Source organism: Lonchura striata, chromosome 2 (genome assembly GCF_046129695.1).
Source record: "Lonchura striata isolate bLonStr1 chromosome 2, bLonStr1.mat, whole genome shotgun sequence".
Classification (NCBI taxonomy): Eukaryota; Metazoa; Chordata; class Aves; order Passeriformes; family Estrildidae; genus Lonchura; species Lonchura striata.
The window spans coordinates 32,754,619-32,768,138 of NC_134604.1; the positions used below are offsets into that span (position 1 = coordinate 32,754,619).

At 46.3% G+C, this 13,520-nt stretch overlaps 1 protein-coding gene across 4 annotated transcripts in view; it reads right to left on the reverse strand.

Moving 5' to 3' along the window:
- Window positions 1-1,794, reverse strand: part of GAB2 (GRB2 associated binding protein 2) — a 92,004-nt gene extending 90,210 nt beyond the window's left edge. For 2 of the 4 annotated variants that reach the window (XM_021533851.3, XM_021533849.3), the window contains exon 1: window positions 1,652-1,794. In XM_021533851.3, coding sequence (XP_021389526.1) covers window positions 1,652-1,723 — 72 coding nt within the window. In that variant the 5' untranslated portion in view covers window positions 1,724-1,794. The remainder of the gene's footprint in view (window positions 1-1,651) is intronic. The other 2 variants (XM_021533848.3, XM_021533850.3) reach the window with 2 other exon arrangements.
- Between the last annotated feature and the right edge of the window lie 11,726 nt (window positions 1,795-13,520).

Here is a 13,520-nt window from a genome sequence, read left to right on the forward strand (position 1 = left end):
AGGTGGCTTGCAAAGCACTTTGGGATGCATGTGGATGAAAAGCACTCTTATGCACATCAATAATTAGCACTAACTGCCGGCGTGTCACACCCTCCATGTAGAGCATTTAGCAGATTTATTCAGCTCTTGCTAGAATGCCAGAGCACAAACTGGATATTCAGACCGTGATGTGAGCGCCCTTTCATGGGGCAGATGCTGGGGAGCTAATGATGTTTGATGAATTAAGGCCATTGGTGACTCAGGATCAGCAATTAGTTGATTTCTGCGGGAGGAAGGTGCTTTGCTCCATTAAGCTAAAAGCATCCTCCACAGTTCAGCATGCACAAAGTCATTCTGTCCACCTCCCACAAAGCCTGCCTACGTTCATTTGGGGGTTGGTACTTCCCACATAAACACTCAGGTTTACCTTACTGGATTCCCTAGCAGTTCCATCCTTCAGCCTTGTGCCAACCTGATATTCCCTGGAAGAGCATAAGGCACACAAGGAAAGAATTGCCAAGAGCAACTGGACGCACAGTCTAATGCAAAGGGATATGGTACCACTGATGTCCATGGGGCTGACCCCTTTTTTGGGCAAGGCTAATAACACTATCACAAATCAGACACAACCACAGTCCTGCTCTAGCCTGCAGTACGGGACTACAGACATCCATCTCCCTCTCAAGGGTAGGCAGTGATGCTTCCATCAATCATTAACAGGCACTGGGGAGACACCAGCCGCACTTGTTCTGCCTGCCATTCCCCAAACGCATGCAGGCAAAAGCAACAGGACCAAAGGATGATCTGGCTGGCATTACCCCAGGAAAGGAGAGCATCCAGCTCCCTCCCAGAGGCTGCATTCCAGTCATCTGAAGGCTGGCTGAGGCTGGTCGCTGGTGTCAGGGAGTGGGACCCTTGACATCCCGGGGAGCGATGTGCCAAGTCATAGGACGGCAGCGCGTTTCTGAGCGCTAACGCTCGTGGCACATGGCAGGACTATCAGGCGGAGGACGCAAAGAACAGTTATTTCTTTCAATGAGTGGGGAATGTGACAGAGCTGGCATTTGGACCCTCTTTTTACAACTTCTTTGAAGTGTTTGATCTCAGCCGCTAACGACACAAAGACTATCGAAGCGCTACTGGTGCTATCTTCAAAGGGTTCCGAGGTTCAATGATTAATAGGAGCCCTGCACGGGATGGAGGAGAGCGACTATTACGGGAAGGTTGGGGGGATCCAAGACGCGGTAGTACTCTTACTCTTTGGGACCAAGGTACTCCCAGCCTCCCCTAAAACAGCCGACTCCAAAGGCGGGGGTGTGACCGTCGCAGGTCCCGGGTGAGCCCGGCCACCGCGGGGCGCAGCCAGAGCGGCCCCGGCGCCGCGTCCGCTCCAGCGCGGCCGTCACCGCCCACCCCGCCACCCCGGGCAGGGAACAAGCCGGGGGCCCGGAGATGCTCCCACCCGCCTTCCCCGAGAGGCGGGGAGCCAGGGGCGTTCGTTCCCGGCCCGGGCAAGGGGCACCCCCGCCCAGCCGAGCCTCCGCGGCGGCGGGAGAGGCGGCGGCAGGTGCACCCGGGCTGGCGGCGGAGGAGCGGGGATGGAGGCGTGGGGAATGGATCCCGGCTTTCCCGGGGCCCGGGCGAGGATGAGATGGGGTGGGCTGAGACTTACGTATCTCCGCAACTTCTTCTCCGGCGGTGACTTTCGGAGCCAGCCCGAGCACACCACCTCCCCGCCGCTCATCGCGGCAGCCGGGCGCCGCCGGGCGCTGCCTCCCGGCGCTCAGCGCCGGCCGCGCCGGCCCATGGAGGGCGGGCGGGGCTGGGTGGGTGAGCGGACGGATGGATAGATGGATGGATGGGTGGGTGGAGGGAGGGAGGGAAAAAGGGAGGGAGAGATGGAAGGATGGATGCGGGGGGCGGCGAGCGCCTCCCCCCGCCGCCGCGGCCGCTGGGCTGCGAGCGGGGAAGCAGGAAACTGGCTCCTTCCCGGCTCACCACGCCTCCGCCCGCCCGGCGCCCCGCCAGCCGCGTTAAAGACACAAACCCGCGGGGAGAGGGGCTGCCCGGCCCCACGCCGCCCCCAGGGGCTGCCGCTCGTCCCTGTCCCCCCCACACTCACAGAGTGCCTACAGAGAAACTTTATCCATGCTGCAGCAGGTGATCTCTAACAGCGCAACATTTCCTTAATTAAAAAGTACAGCTCCTCCCCTGTAATGTTTCATTATCCCGGGACCCTTCCCCTGTCTTGAGGGAAGAGGTCCTTCTCACCTCGGAAAGGCGAGGCTGGCTTTAGCCTCTCTGTGCTCAGAGGCTTGTGCCTGAGATGAAGGTGCCATAGGAAAATAATGAGGTTGAGCAAGAAACAGCCAAACACCAGTGATGCCAAAAACCCTCCTGAAGGAAAAAATATAGCAATAAAAAACCACGAGGGGAATCAATAAAAGCTTCGTATTTTATTATTGATTTTTAAGTAATGGAGCAGTGGCCACTGAAAGGGGATTTGACTGCCACTGGAGTCTCATGCAGACAAGCCAGGTTTTGTATTACAGTGTATTATACCCTGGCTGAGATTCACTATCAACTTTTAGATCTAGAAACACTGTACATTTCAAAGCCTGATCCTCTCCTCTCCAGCTCAGACAGTAATAAAACATCTCTCCACAGCCCTTCGAATTGGGTTATGCTCTAACCTTGCTTTCACTGCACCCTTTAAAGCAATACTTGGGCATGGCACCCATAAAAGCTGAGTCCTCTTAGCCCACGCTCATGTGGAAAGCACAACAATTTGCTAGGGATGAATTTCTAAGACCTGTCTCTATACAACAGCTCTGCCCCAAACCTGCTTGGGCACATTCAGTCATCCCTGCCTCAGCTTCCCTGCCTGTCCAACCTCTATGGGCAGGGATGGTCCCTCCTTATGTGTTTGTGCTGTAGCTGGTGCAATAACAACTCCATGCTGGCTGGATGTGCTACCGTATGTCACACAACAACAACCTTTATATAACGTCACTCGAGCAGGGATCTTGCAACACTTCAGAGCAGTAATTGCAACTTGCAGTGCCTCTGGGAGGCAGGAGCAACACCTCTTTTCAAGATGGGGAGAGCACGTTTAAGCCATATGTTGTTTATCATCTTTGTGAATGCATAAAGAAGGGGAATAACCCCTTACAGAACAAGTCAGTCATTTGTTAGGAATGTATTTTCTCAACAGCTTTGTTTTACTGCCAGTGAAATGCAAAGGCTAAATAGGAAGATTTTTCTATCGTCTCACTACCCAAAGGAAGAGCTTGATCCTAGTCCAGTGCTGGGCAATCTCTGCAGAAAGAGGCTGTGCTCAGATCAGCGTGTCCATCTCTGCCAACACAGCGTGTGTGGTGGGGCTGAGAGCAGGGGAGAATGGAGGGACCAGTTCTGTGCTGGCTTCAGTTGACATCACCTTATTCAGCACACTGGAGCCATATCAATTTACACCGCATGAGTGCAAGAGGCTCACCTGCAAACTCTCCTGGTTAGAGGCACTTTGTGTATTCGTAGAGAAAATTGTGTCCTGGTGGCCTGCACTTCGGAGATCTTCCCAAAACAGAAATTTCAGGGAGGCTGGTGAGCTACTGGGGATTTAGAAAGATTTGATTAAGAACAGATGATCAGGATTAATACAAAGGTATCATGCAAAACTATCCCATGGTGTATGTTAATGATTCACAAGTTAGGAATTCACTCATACTTACACCAATGCAAAGTGGTATCAGTTTGAATACCAGTTGCAGAGAACCCTGTCTGCATTTTTATGCTAACAACTTCCACCACACAGAGTTGGAACACTTCATTTGGGTAATGGATGTTTAAAGAAAAGCTCCATAATTATCATTGTGTGAATTGGAATGAATTATTCTACATGTTCTATGACAGCCCTTGGTTTATTACCTTGCTCCTTTGCTGTACTCTTCCTTCTCTCCACTCATCCCCTATTCTGGATCCCATTTACTGACTTGGTTACATCACAAGATATATCCAAACAGTGTCCAAAATATTAAGTACCCCTGTAAATTCTTTTTTCCCATGCTTTTAGTGATGCCTGACAGGTATCTCAGTTTACTGGAACTTTTGGATGGGAAATAGGTTGCATTTTCTGTACATTTGAATGTGCTGCTGTTCTCAGATGTGACACAGAATCACAAAATTATTGAAGTTGGTAAAAGCCTCCAATATCATCAAGTCCAACTGTAATATAAGCTCTGTGCAGAAAAATGCTTCAAAGATGCTGCACGTGAACGTGCCTCTCCAATTCCACTGTGGCTGTACACAGAATGGGAACAGTGAGTTAATTCTGGCATCAGGTTTCCAGATTACATATGATCCAATGCATGTAACATTACAACGCCTTATAATGCTGGCCCTCCTTAAAGCTTTTGGCCAGGAAGATACACAAATACTACCCTCAGTGCCCCTGGGAGTTAAAGACGATGTCTGTCATGAGCACAGCTCGATTTGGCAGCGCTTGCACGTTCGTAACAGTTTTTACCAACTTCAAGCTGTTCCTCCAACCGGCAGTGGAGAATGAACTCAGGCTGGCCCCAGCTGACTGTGTAAATCTCTGGAGTGTGAGCTAACAGCCAGCAGCCTTGGCGGAAAACTGTGTGAAAACCGCATCCCTGTGTTGGAAAAATCTGACAAGGGAGTTATGCGAAGCCATCGAGAATTCATCTCTGCCAGCAGAAGCAACTGAAGGAGGAACAGCAAAATTAGCAGATATAGCAAGGGAGAAATTAAGAGACGCCGTGTAAGAAATATTTCTTGAACAAGGGTAAGGCTGAGAGAGAAACATTTTTCTAAGAAAAAGCCCTTGTACTGTCTTTAACTGCCGTGCTGGGGTGCACGACAAAGTGACACTTTCTTCTGCAGAAACCTCCGGGGTTTTTAATCGTAACCTTCAGTGTGGTTTCTTGTGCATATCTGAAACCGAAAAATCAGAACTTCTAAGAAAGAAACCACAATGTCCACGGCTACTCCTTCCTGCTCCAAATTTATTCAAATGAGCTGTGCCATCTGCTGGCAGACGGGAAAGCTGCAGGCGGAGCAGTTCGCTCCCAGCCGCTGGTGCAAGCAGCCGGGATGGAGACACCGGGCATTTCCTGTGCATTAAGGACCAGCTGGCTGAAACGCTCCGGGCCACTTACTCCAGCCAGGCACAAATCCCTTGGAAATGCCCTATACGGTGGTTAATATAAACCGAAACAGGCTGTGGGGATGGGAGAGGAAAGGCTTGAAAAATCTACCGTGTGCTGCTTCGTGCTCCTTGCCTGCTTTTAATTCTGAGCGAATGCTCGGTCTCGTGAGATCCAGCTCCACAACAATAAGACCCGACTTTATCTTCATGCAACAGTTCCTGCAGCAGAGCGGGATGGAAGCAGCTTTTTGATTTAATGAAAGAATTTTCAAGGTTAAAAAAAAAACCAAAAAAACCACCTCTTTCAAGAAGGCAAGTCTTTTCAAGCTTTCCACCCTCCATAGAAGAGCACAGCAAGCCCCCCAGAATGACTGCAATTGAAGCCAAACCACAAGGCAGTCCTTTCCTTCTTGTGACAGCAGCTCCAGCAGCACTGGCTGCTTTCCATGAGCAGAGGGAATAGTAGCAAAAGGTGCTTTGATCAGATAATGAGACAGTTTGAAGCATCTTCCGTGGAGTGTTGTGGCAAAGACAGGGGCATCAGTCTGATGCCTTAATACAGGCTTGAAACAGAGATGAGATGATGCAGGTCAGCAGTGTTCAAGGCACATAGATTTGCATGGAGTTGATGGTCCTACTTTGTCCTCTCTCTGTTGGAGATCCCGGCCAGAACCAGCACATCCCATCTGGGATGGATACAGACCCCCTGGGCAGCACAGGAAGGCGCCTGGGGTGCTGAGCTGGATAGCGTCTGTGGCTGCAGCTGGAGGACACTGCCAGTCCTCACACTTGAAGATGATTAAAGAAGACTTCCTATTCCTATTCAGTCAACACTGAAGCCCAGTGCTATTTCTCTCACCAAACTAAACACTTAGAAATAACTTTGCCTGGAGCTGAGCTGGGGCAGAACACTACTGATGCATTTCTCAGTTCTGGACCCAGGTAGAGTTTTTTTCTTTGCGCCTGGTGATTCCTTCTAGTGTGGATGAGCTCCTTATGCAAAGTGTCTTGCCTGGATCCAGACACATTTTTGGCAGCGACTTTTACCTTTTTCCTCCCCATCCCTGCAAATGCTATTTTTACCACGGAAGTGAAGGAAACTACGAGATTTCCCATTTTTTTCTCATCTCCTCAAAACAGAAAACCATTATACAATTGCTTGGTGGAAAGTGCACCAGGCAACACTCCAGACACAGACACTGTTCTGACATAAGCATAAAGGCCACTTCATCTTTGTTTTTCCCTGATGAGACCGGCAGCTCAGCATGGGAAGGACTCCCTCTATGGACACTATTTGGCACAATGGGGCTTTGACCGCAGCTGGACCCAGGGCAAGCAACCATAAAACAAATGATAACAAAACAGGCGGGGAGGAATCTTTGCCGTGCTGCCCTGCCTGCTTACCCGACCCCGGTGCACTCTCACATCCTTAGGCATTACTTCAAGAGCAGATGGTGCTCTGTGGTAGAGCAAATGAGCAATTATCCTCCTGACACCCTGCAAGGCCTCCCCTTCTTGCGATTGCAAGAAGTTACTTCACCCCAAGCTAAGAGCTGTTGTCTGGCTTTTCAGCATAATTGGATGTAATCAAGTTTAATTTGGTTGGTGCAGTAACTCTGAAGACTTTTGTAACTGGATTACTGTTGGCTCAACGGTCATGTGCCATTATATCTGCTGGCGAAAACAGAAGCCAGAATAAAAACAGATGCTTTCGCCCTACTCCTCCTTCCAGTGACACCCCTCCAGGATATGAGCTTGCCCTGTACAGCCAATATAATGAACTAAAAATTCTATTAGAAGAAGGAAGTCATTGCTGATGTATGATGTCCAGGCCTCTTCTACAAAGTGTAAATTTCTTAGAATATATATCTCTACATTTGTTTACAATTGTTGACCATACACAACTTAGAGCTAAAACTACTGGAACACAGACCTACTAAAAGCATGTGAGCTTTTAGAATTATAAATCTTATTATTCTAACTATACAAGTAGAGAAGCTGAGACCATGAGCAGGAGTGAGTGGCTGATGAGGATGGACTCCCCCAGGTCCTATTTTCCACTCTACACTACCATCTGAGACCAAGGAATATACAAAATGCTGTGTTCATTGCAGACCTATAGCTCTACTGCAGGTAATTTCTGGGTGAGAAAGGGGCATCTGGTAAATGTAGCAAAGCCAGCAGCATAAAGACCTTATTTTCAGACCCCCCAGCTGCTACCAGTGTTAAGTCATGGAAGAAACATGTGAAAGCCATCATGCTTTAGGTCAAACTTTGCAAATTCAAGAGCTTGTTGTCTTTTGTAATGCCTGTCAAATGCTGACAGTTAAGGCACACAGATATACTCCTAAAAGATGCTGAGGCCAGGCAAACAAAGAGTGAAACATGTCACTTTTTTAATAGTGAAAATAATTCCTGGAGCAACGCATGGAGCGGATATGGCCCTTGTGGTTTCAAAGCATTTTAGCCCATCTAGAGTGTATTATTATATTCCTGGCTGAGATGTCAATTGCATTTTAAATAGACATCTCCTGGAAGTCTGAAGTGTGAAAAGACTTAGCTGAGATCAGAGCAAAAGCTGCTCTGCAGTTGCCAGTCCCAAATGCTACACAGCAGCCACCCTCCCAGCTGAATGCTGTTAAACTGTAGTTGCAGGCATATGCATCTCTGGTTTTGGCCAGATGGCTATTTTAAGTTTCTAATGATCTGGGAAATGAACGCTTCATAATGTTCTATCTCAGAGGGTTTAGCACAACCTTTCTTCCTTTTATCCATGGCAGCACTGTTACAGAGAGTATTAGATCTCAATTAGGGACTGGAGTAACACAGTGCTAAAACCATCGTGTTTTAGCATGTACTCCAAGGACATGGCAACATAATCTGCCTGGCAAGTCATCCATCAAGTTCATTAACAAACAGGCCCATGAAATTTCTTAAATACTTGAACCTTATACTTCCTAAATCATCATGAACACTAATAATTTATTAATGCCATTAGTAATAACGGAATCTGAAAGACTGTTTGAAGCCACTGTATAAACCAGGCCCTCAGATTTGATTTGTGTGGTTATTCGAGTTTTGCAGGTGGCAAAGTTCAGCCCTGTAGGGTGATCTGGAAAAGCACCACCCATGCGTGTTTACAGAGAGGTACATAAAGCATGCCTTACTCCAGCTGCTGTGCAGAGCCCCATCTCGGCAGCTATGACACCACTTACACGCTGCTGAGCCAGCCTGAAAGCACATGGTGATTTATTTATACTAAACAACTGCAGAGGTCATTTCAAGTGCTTCACAGAGATGCCATCATGTGAGCCAAACCTGTCAAAAGGAGACCTCCTCAGTTACAGAGATGACAGAATCTCTGCAGTAGGTAAGTGCTCACAGCTGGATCTCCTGGAGCTGCAAACTGGCTATGGGTTGAGCACTGAGTTTCTGTAACTTTGTGCAGAAATGGGAGAAACCTGTTCTCAACTCTGACAGGGCAGCCTGGAAATCAATCCCTACTCCTGACTCTTGCTTCCCTCCACAGTGTCTGGCAAGTCCCATCATCTGTCACTGACCTGGAGTGTCCCAGCTGTGTGAACACTGAGAGGTCAGTCAGCCTTTGAGCTGGCTGTGGTGACGGCTCAGCTGTCTCCTGCTTGGATGTGCAGCCCATGGCCACGCATTCATCAATGGAGCAGCAGCAAGGCTGGGGGACAAGCAGATAACGGGAGACCCGTGTCTCAAAAAAGTATGGATCATATGCCTGCTTCACACAGCTTAACCACAGTACTGAGCACAGAGAGCCCAGGATCTTCAAAGAACCATCAAAGATACTGGAATTATTGCTCAAAAATCACTTTGAAGGTAAAGACATCATGGAAGTATTAGTAAAAAACATTGTGTCAGCGAAGTGTAATTATTTCCTACTGTGACTGGAAATCTAGCCTCTTTTAGAAGCCATGACAGATAGCAGGGAATACTCCCATACTGAACCTTAAATGTTTATGTGATTACCAAGACCTCCTACTAGACCACAATGATTTTTTTCTGAGCAGTTTGCATACTTTTTTGCTAGCAACCTGTATGATCAGTGACTTCTAAAAACTCTGAACTCCATTCTTTCAGCACAAGTATCAGTACATTAACCTGCTGAAAACAGTAAGATAACACAGATATCAACGAAGAGCAAAGCGCAAGATGAAGCCTTGCAAAGAAAATTAAAAATCTACACTTTAGGCTGCCTCAAATTATTCAGAGAAAAAAATCAATTGTAAGAGTAATAAAAATAAACATCAGGATTGCTATCTCTGAAAGGCCTCGGGATATACAGGGATAGATAAAAATCACTGAAGCACAGTCTAGGATCCTAGAAATGCCAAAAATGCGTTTGAAACCAGATCAGTTGCAAACATCCTGCCTTGTTTCTGGTGTGGCAGTACAGCCAAAGGCAAAGAGAGGGAAGTCTCGTGAGCAGGCGCCAAGCAGGGATTTGGTTGATTTGGGTCAGTTCCATGCTTCTGCCACACATCTTCCTTAACCTTGGGCAAGCAGATTAATTGCTCTGTGCCTCAATTTTCTGCAGTAAAATAGTGTCAGCAATAACAGCAACATGGATTCTAAAGTAATTTCATCCGTATTTCACTCACAATAGAGCCTACAATTTCTGATGTAGCTGGTGTATGACTTTTAAATGGCCATACAGTCTTGTCCCTCTCTCACCCTTTATGTGAAAGATCTCCCTTCACAGCATGTTTTCTGTACACCTTGTGCAGCAGACACTAAAGCACAGCAGCCATAAAACAACGGGAGCCACAATTTCTTTGAACTCTGGGTCAAACCTGTTGTTAGCCAAGTCTGTAAGAACTCATATAGTAAATTACATACGTCTCTTTATCAGCAGGATTATAAAATAAAACTTTACAACCCTTCTGAAGGTCATGGCTCTGCAACAAACAGTAAGACAAAACAATAAATTCACCCCCTAGACCACTGTTTTTGTGGCTTTAGCAGCTTTGGTTAGGTCTGAGGAAATTAGAACTCTGTCAATCTTTATACAAAGTCTTATTTCTCCTTTGGACCCATCTCTCATTTGTCCCTAAGTGAAAGGTAAAGGCTAAAACAACAGTCATAATGGCTGTTACTGGTTTCAGCAACAGCAAAGCCATGTTTATCTCTGTACACACATTTAATGGAAACAATGACAAAAGCGTTTCTTGGCAAATTAGTCCCCTTCACCCCCTGAGGAAAAACACATCTATAAGCTATTCCCAAAACAATCAATATTAGTCCAGCAAGCAAAACTGTACTTTACATTTCCCATCAAAGTCTTGGCATTCCCTCAAACAAGTGATGCCTTATAAATTACATCTACTACCAAATCAACCAGAGAGAGAACTGCTGAGCTGGGCACCTGCTGCATGTTTCCCTCAGGTCTGTGGCCCTGAATGCAGATAATTCAGCTAAAATCCCTGTGCTGGTCTGCTGACATTTAAACATTTGGCCCACGTACTGTTTTGTCTCTGCTTATACAGAAGGTACAGCAGTTCAGGATCTGAGCACTACCACAATATCACAACATAAATCATAAAAGAGAGAACAGCAATCTCTGCTCCTAGCTTCCAAGTGAGCATTTGCTCTCCTGTGGATTTAAAAATGAGAAGACTGGAACAGGGTGTTAGTTCTGCAGGTATTATTTTTTCAATTAAAAATACGAGTACTTTGGGATACTTTGATCTTACACATTAAAAAATTAAGTGAAGGGATTATCTGATATTCTTGAAGTGAAAAAAATAGACGTTTTCCTCTAAACACTCTTCTGAGAGGCTGGAATTTAGTTATGCAAAGTTTATAGTGTAGCTCTTTTATCTCCCATCACTCTGTTCTAATGTTGCAAAGCTACCCAACGCAGTAATCAATGATACTCATTCTTTCCTCTGATGCTCAAAGTGAGAACAAACTTGAAAAGAAGCAAGCACGGGCTGCTGAGGAACTGGAACTTCAATAAATACTTACAAAATTATGCTAGCAGAGACAGTGCTGGTCACCTGGGCCTGAGAGCTGACTGCTTACAGCACTAAAAACACCCCAGCACTAAAAACACACTGTGCACTGCACGGTCAGCCTAAGAGGTGATTCCTGTGTGCAAAGAGTATCAGCTTTTTATATGAAGAAGCGTCACAGTTTTTATCTGGCTTCAGTCACTGTCATGGTGCAGGCTCTAAGAGAAGATGTAGCAAGGAACACTGCTTAAATTAAAAAAACCTTGGTGCATTTCCCTGCTTACATGTCCAAGAGAAATGACCTCCTTGTTCTCCAGATTAACTTCTGTTTCATTCTAGGAAGGGAGATTCAAAGGAAATACATGACATTCCACATGGAAATCCCAGAAAAAACATGTTGCATTCCTTGGCAATACCAGTCCATGTTATGCATAAATAGCATGAGGTGAACAATGCCAGCCTGGAGGGCAATAGTGGCTCCCACCCTTGCTGGGCACCCATAAATTAAGTTTCTCACAAGAATGCCAATCTCAGTATTAACCCTGAGCAGTATCATAATGCACAGGGCCTCAGCCTCTTCTCTCTCACACCACGAGCAAAACCAGCACATGTTGAAGGCTATTACCAAGACTAGACAACCTTTTCTTCCCTTCTGAGCCGTCTGGTTACCTCTCTTGAGATAAACCTGCTCAGCTCCTGCTTCATCTGCCAAATTACCAGGGGTAGTTTTTTTCAGCTTTCAGACCCAAGGGCAATGTCCCTTTAGCTCATCGAGCACCTTGAAATGAAGCAGGACATACAGAAGACTGGATGGCTCCTCATGGACACCTAGTTAGAAACACACAAAAAACCACTCACAGTGCATCTTTGTTACTTCTTTCTTTCTTACATCTACATGTCTGTAAATCAAAGTTTCAACCTTTACCTTCAGTCCTGCAACAACCTCTGAAAAAAGCAAAGAACAAAAAGTGGATTAGACCAGTTCTTTGTTCTCGCCCTGTCACCCTGACAGCCACCCTGCAAACCTGTTTGAAGCAGTTGTGTCCTTCCCTGTAACTTGTGACTCATGTCACATTAACCTGGAACTTTTTGGCACCTTCCATTGTCTTCTTTTTTACATCTTGTTTTAGCCCCGCCTTGCCCATCAGATCTGGCATGTCAAAGCAGGATCAACAACCTCCCATTGATGCCAAAAACAACACAGGCAGCCCAGAGCTGCTGCTGGAGATTGACAGCATCACTCCACTGTGTTCTCAGAAGATGGGCTTCCAGTTCAGGCACTCTCATTTACAGCAACTGTGACAGAATCAAGTGACTAAGGATCTCAGTAAGGACACCTGCTCACTGCAAGTCATTTAAGGGAACTTGCTATGGATGAGGCTGTTTGGCAGCTGTGCTCTTTCGACATATTTCTTCAGAGAAGTAATTCCAAAACATAAAGGCCAGCAATAACACTTAAGACAACATACTAAAGGAGAGATGGTCCAAATGCAGGAAGATTCTTGATTGTCTGATGTGGGAACTTCTCAGTGGTTTCAAAGGGAAGGCAGGTGTTCAAACTGTTTTGTGGAACCAGACTTGCCAACTCAGGGCTGTACTGGGAAATGCAAACCAGCAAACGCACAATTAACACCTGCCTAATCAAGTGGATAAAGGAGACACGAAAAAATCTTGATATGCAGGAGATGTCTCAGTGCACTCAAGAAACCCCCCAAAGTAATGACTTCATGGTGATGTTGCTTGCATGATTGTAACAGGTAAAAACCCCAGCCATGGAGCACACCGAGACATGGCAGGAGGCACATGACATAAACAGGTATTTTTAGATGCTGCAGGTGCAGTACCACACAGCCTCACCAGAGAGAACTGTGACTGCAGTATTACCAGTGCAGTGCTAGTTGATTACAATTTTTCAATCTCTTCCATCTACTTGGAAAAGAAGATTTTAGGGCTGTCCTGCAGCCACTTCTTGTAGTGTGTGCCCATATACATGGGGCTCATCAGCAGTAAGCTTTTTCTCTTTATATACATGGTTTATATACCAGCCATAGTGGGCTCCAGAGTAGTAAACCCTATGCAAATGATATTTTGCTGGATTGTGATAATTTGGAAGGGAAGAAGGGTGCTAGAAACCCTCAGTTCAAGTCCCAAATAAATCACTGGTTTCCAGCTGCCTCAGGCAAGTCACTTGCTCTTCCCATAACACTGTCTTCGAAACAGAAATGAGTATTTCTTCACCTGGCAGAGAAGCTGAGAGCATAAACTCATTAGAGACTGCCAAGGAGTTCAGATCCTATAGTGATAAGCAATTACTTAATACACAGAAGTGCTTGGGAGCATCTGTTGGTTTTTACACAATACAGACCAAACTGCTTGGTCCATTGAGC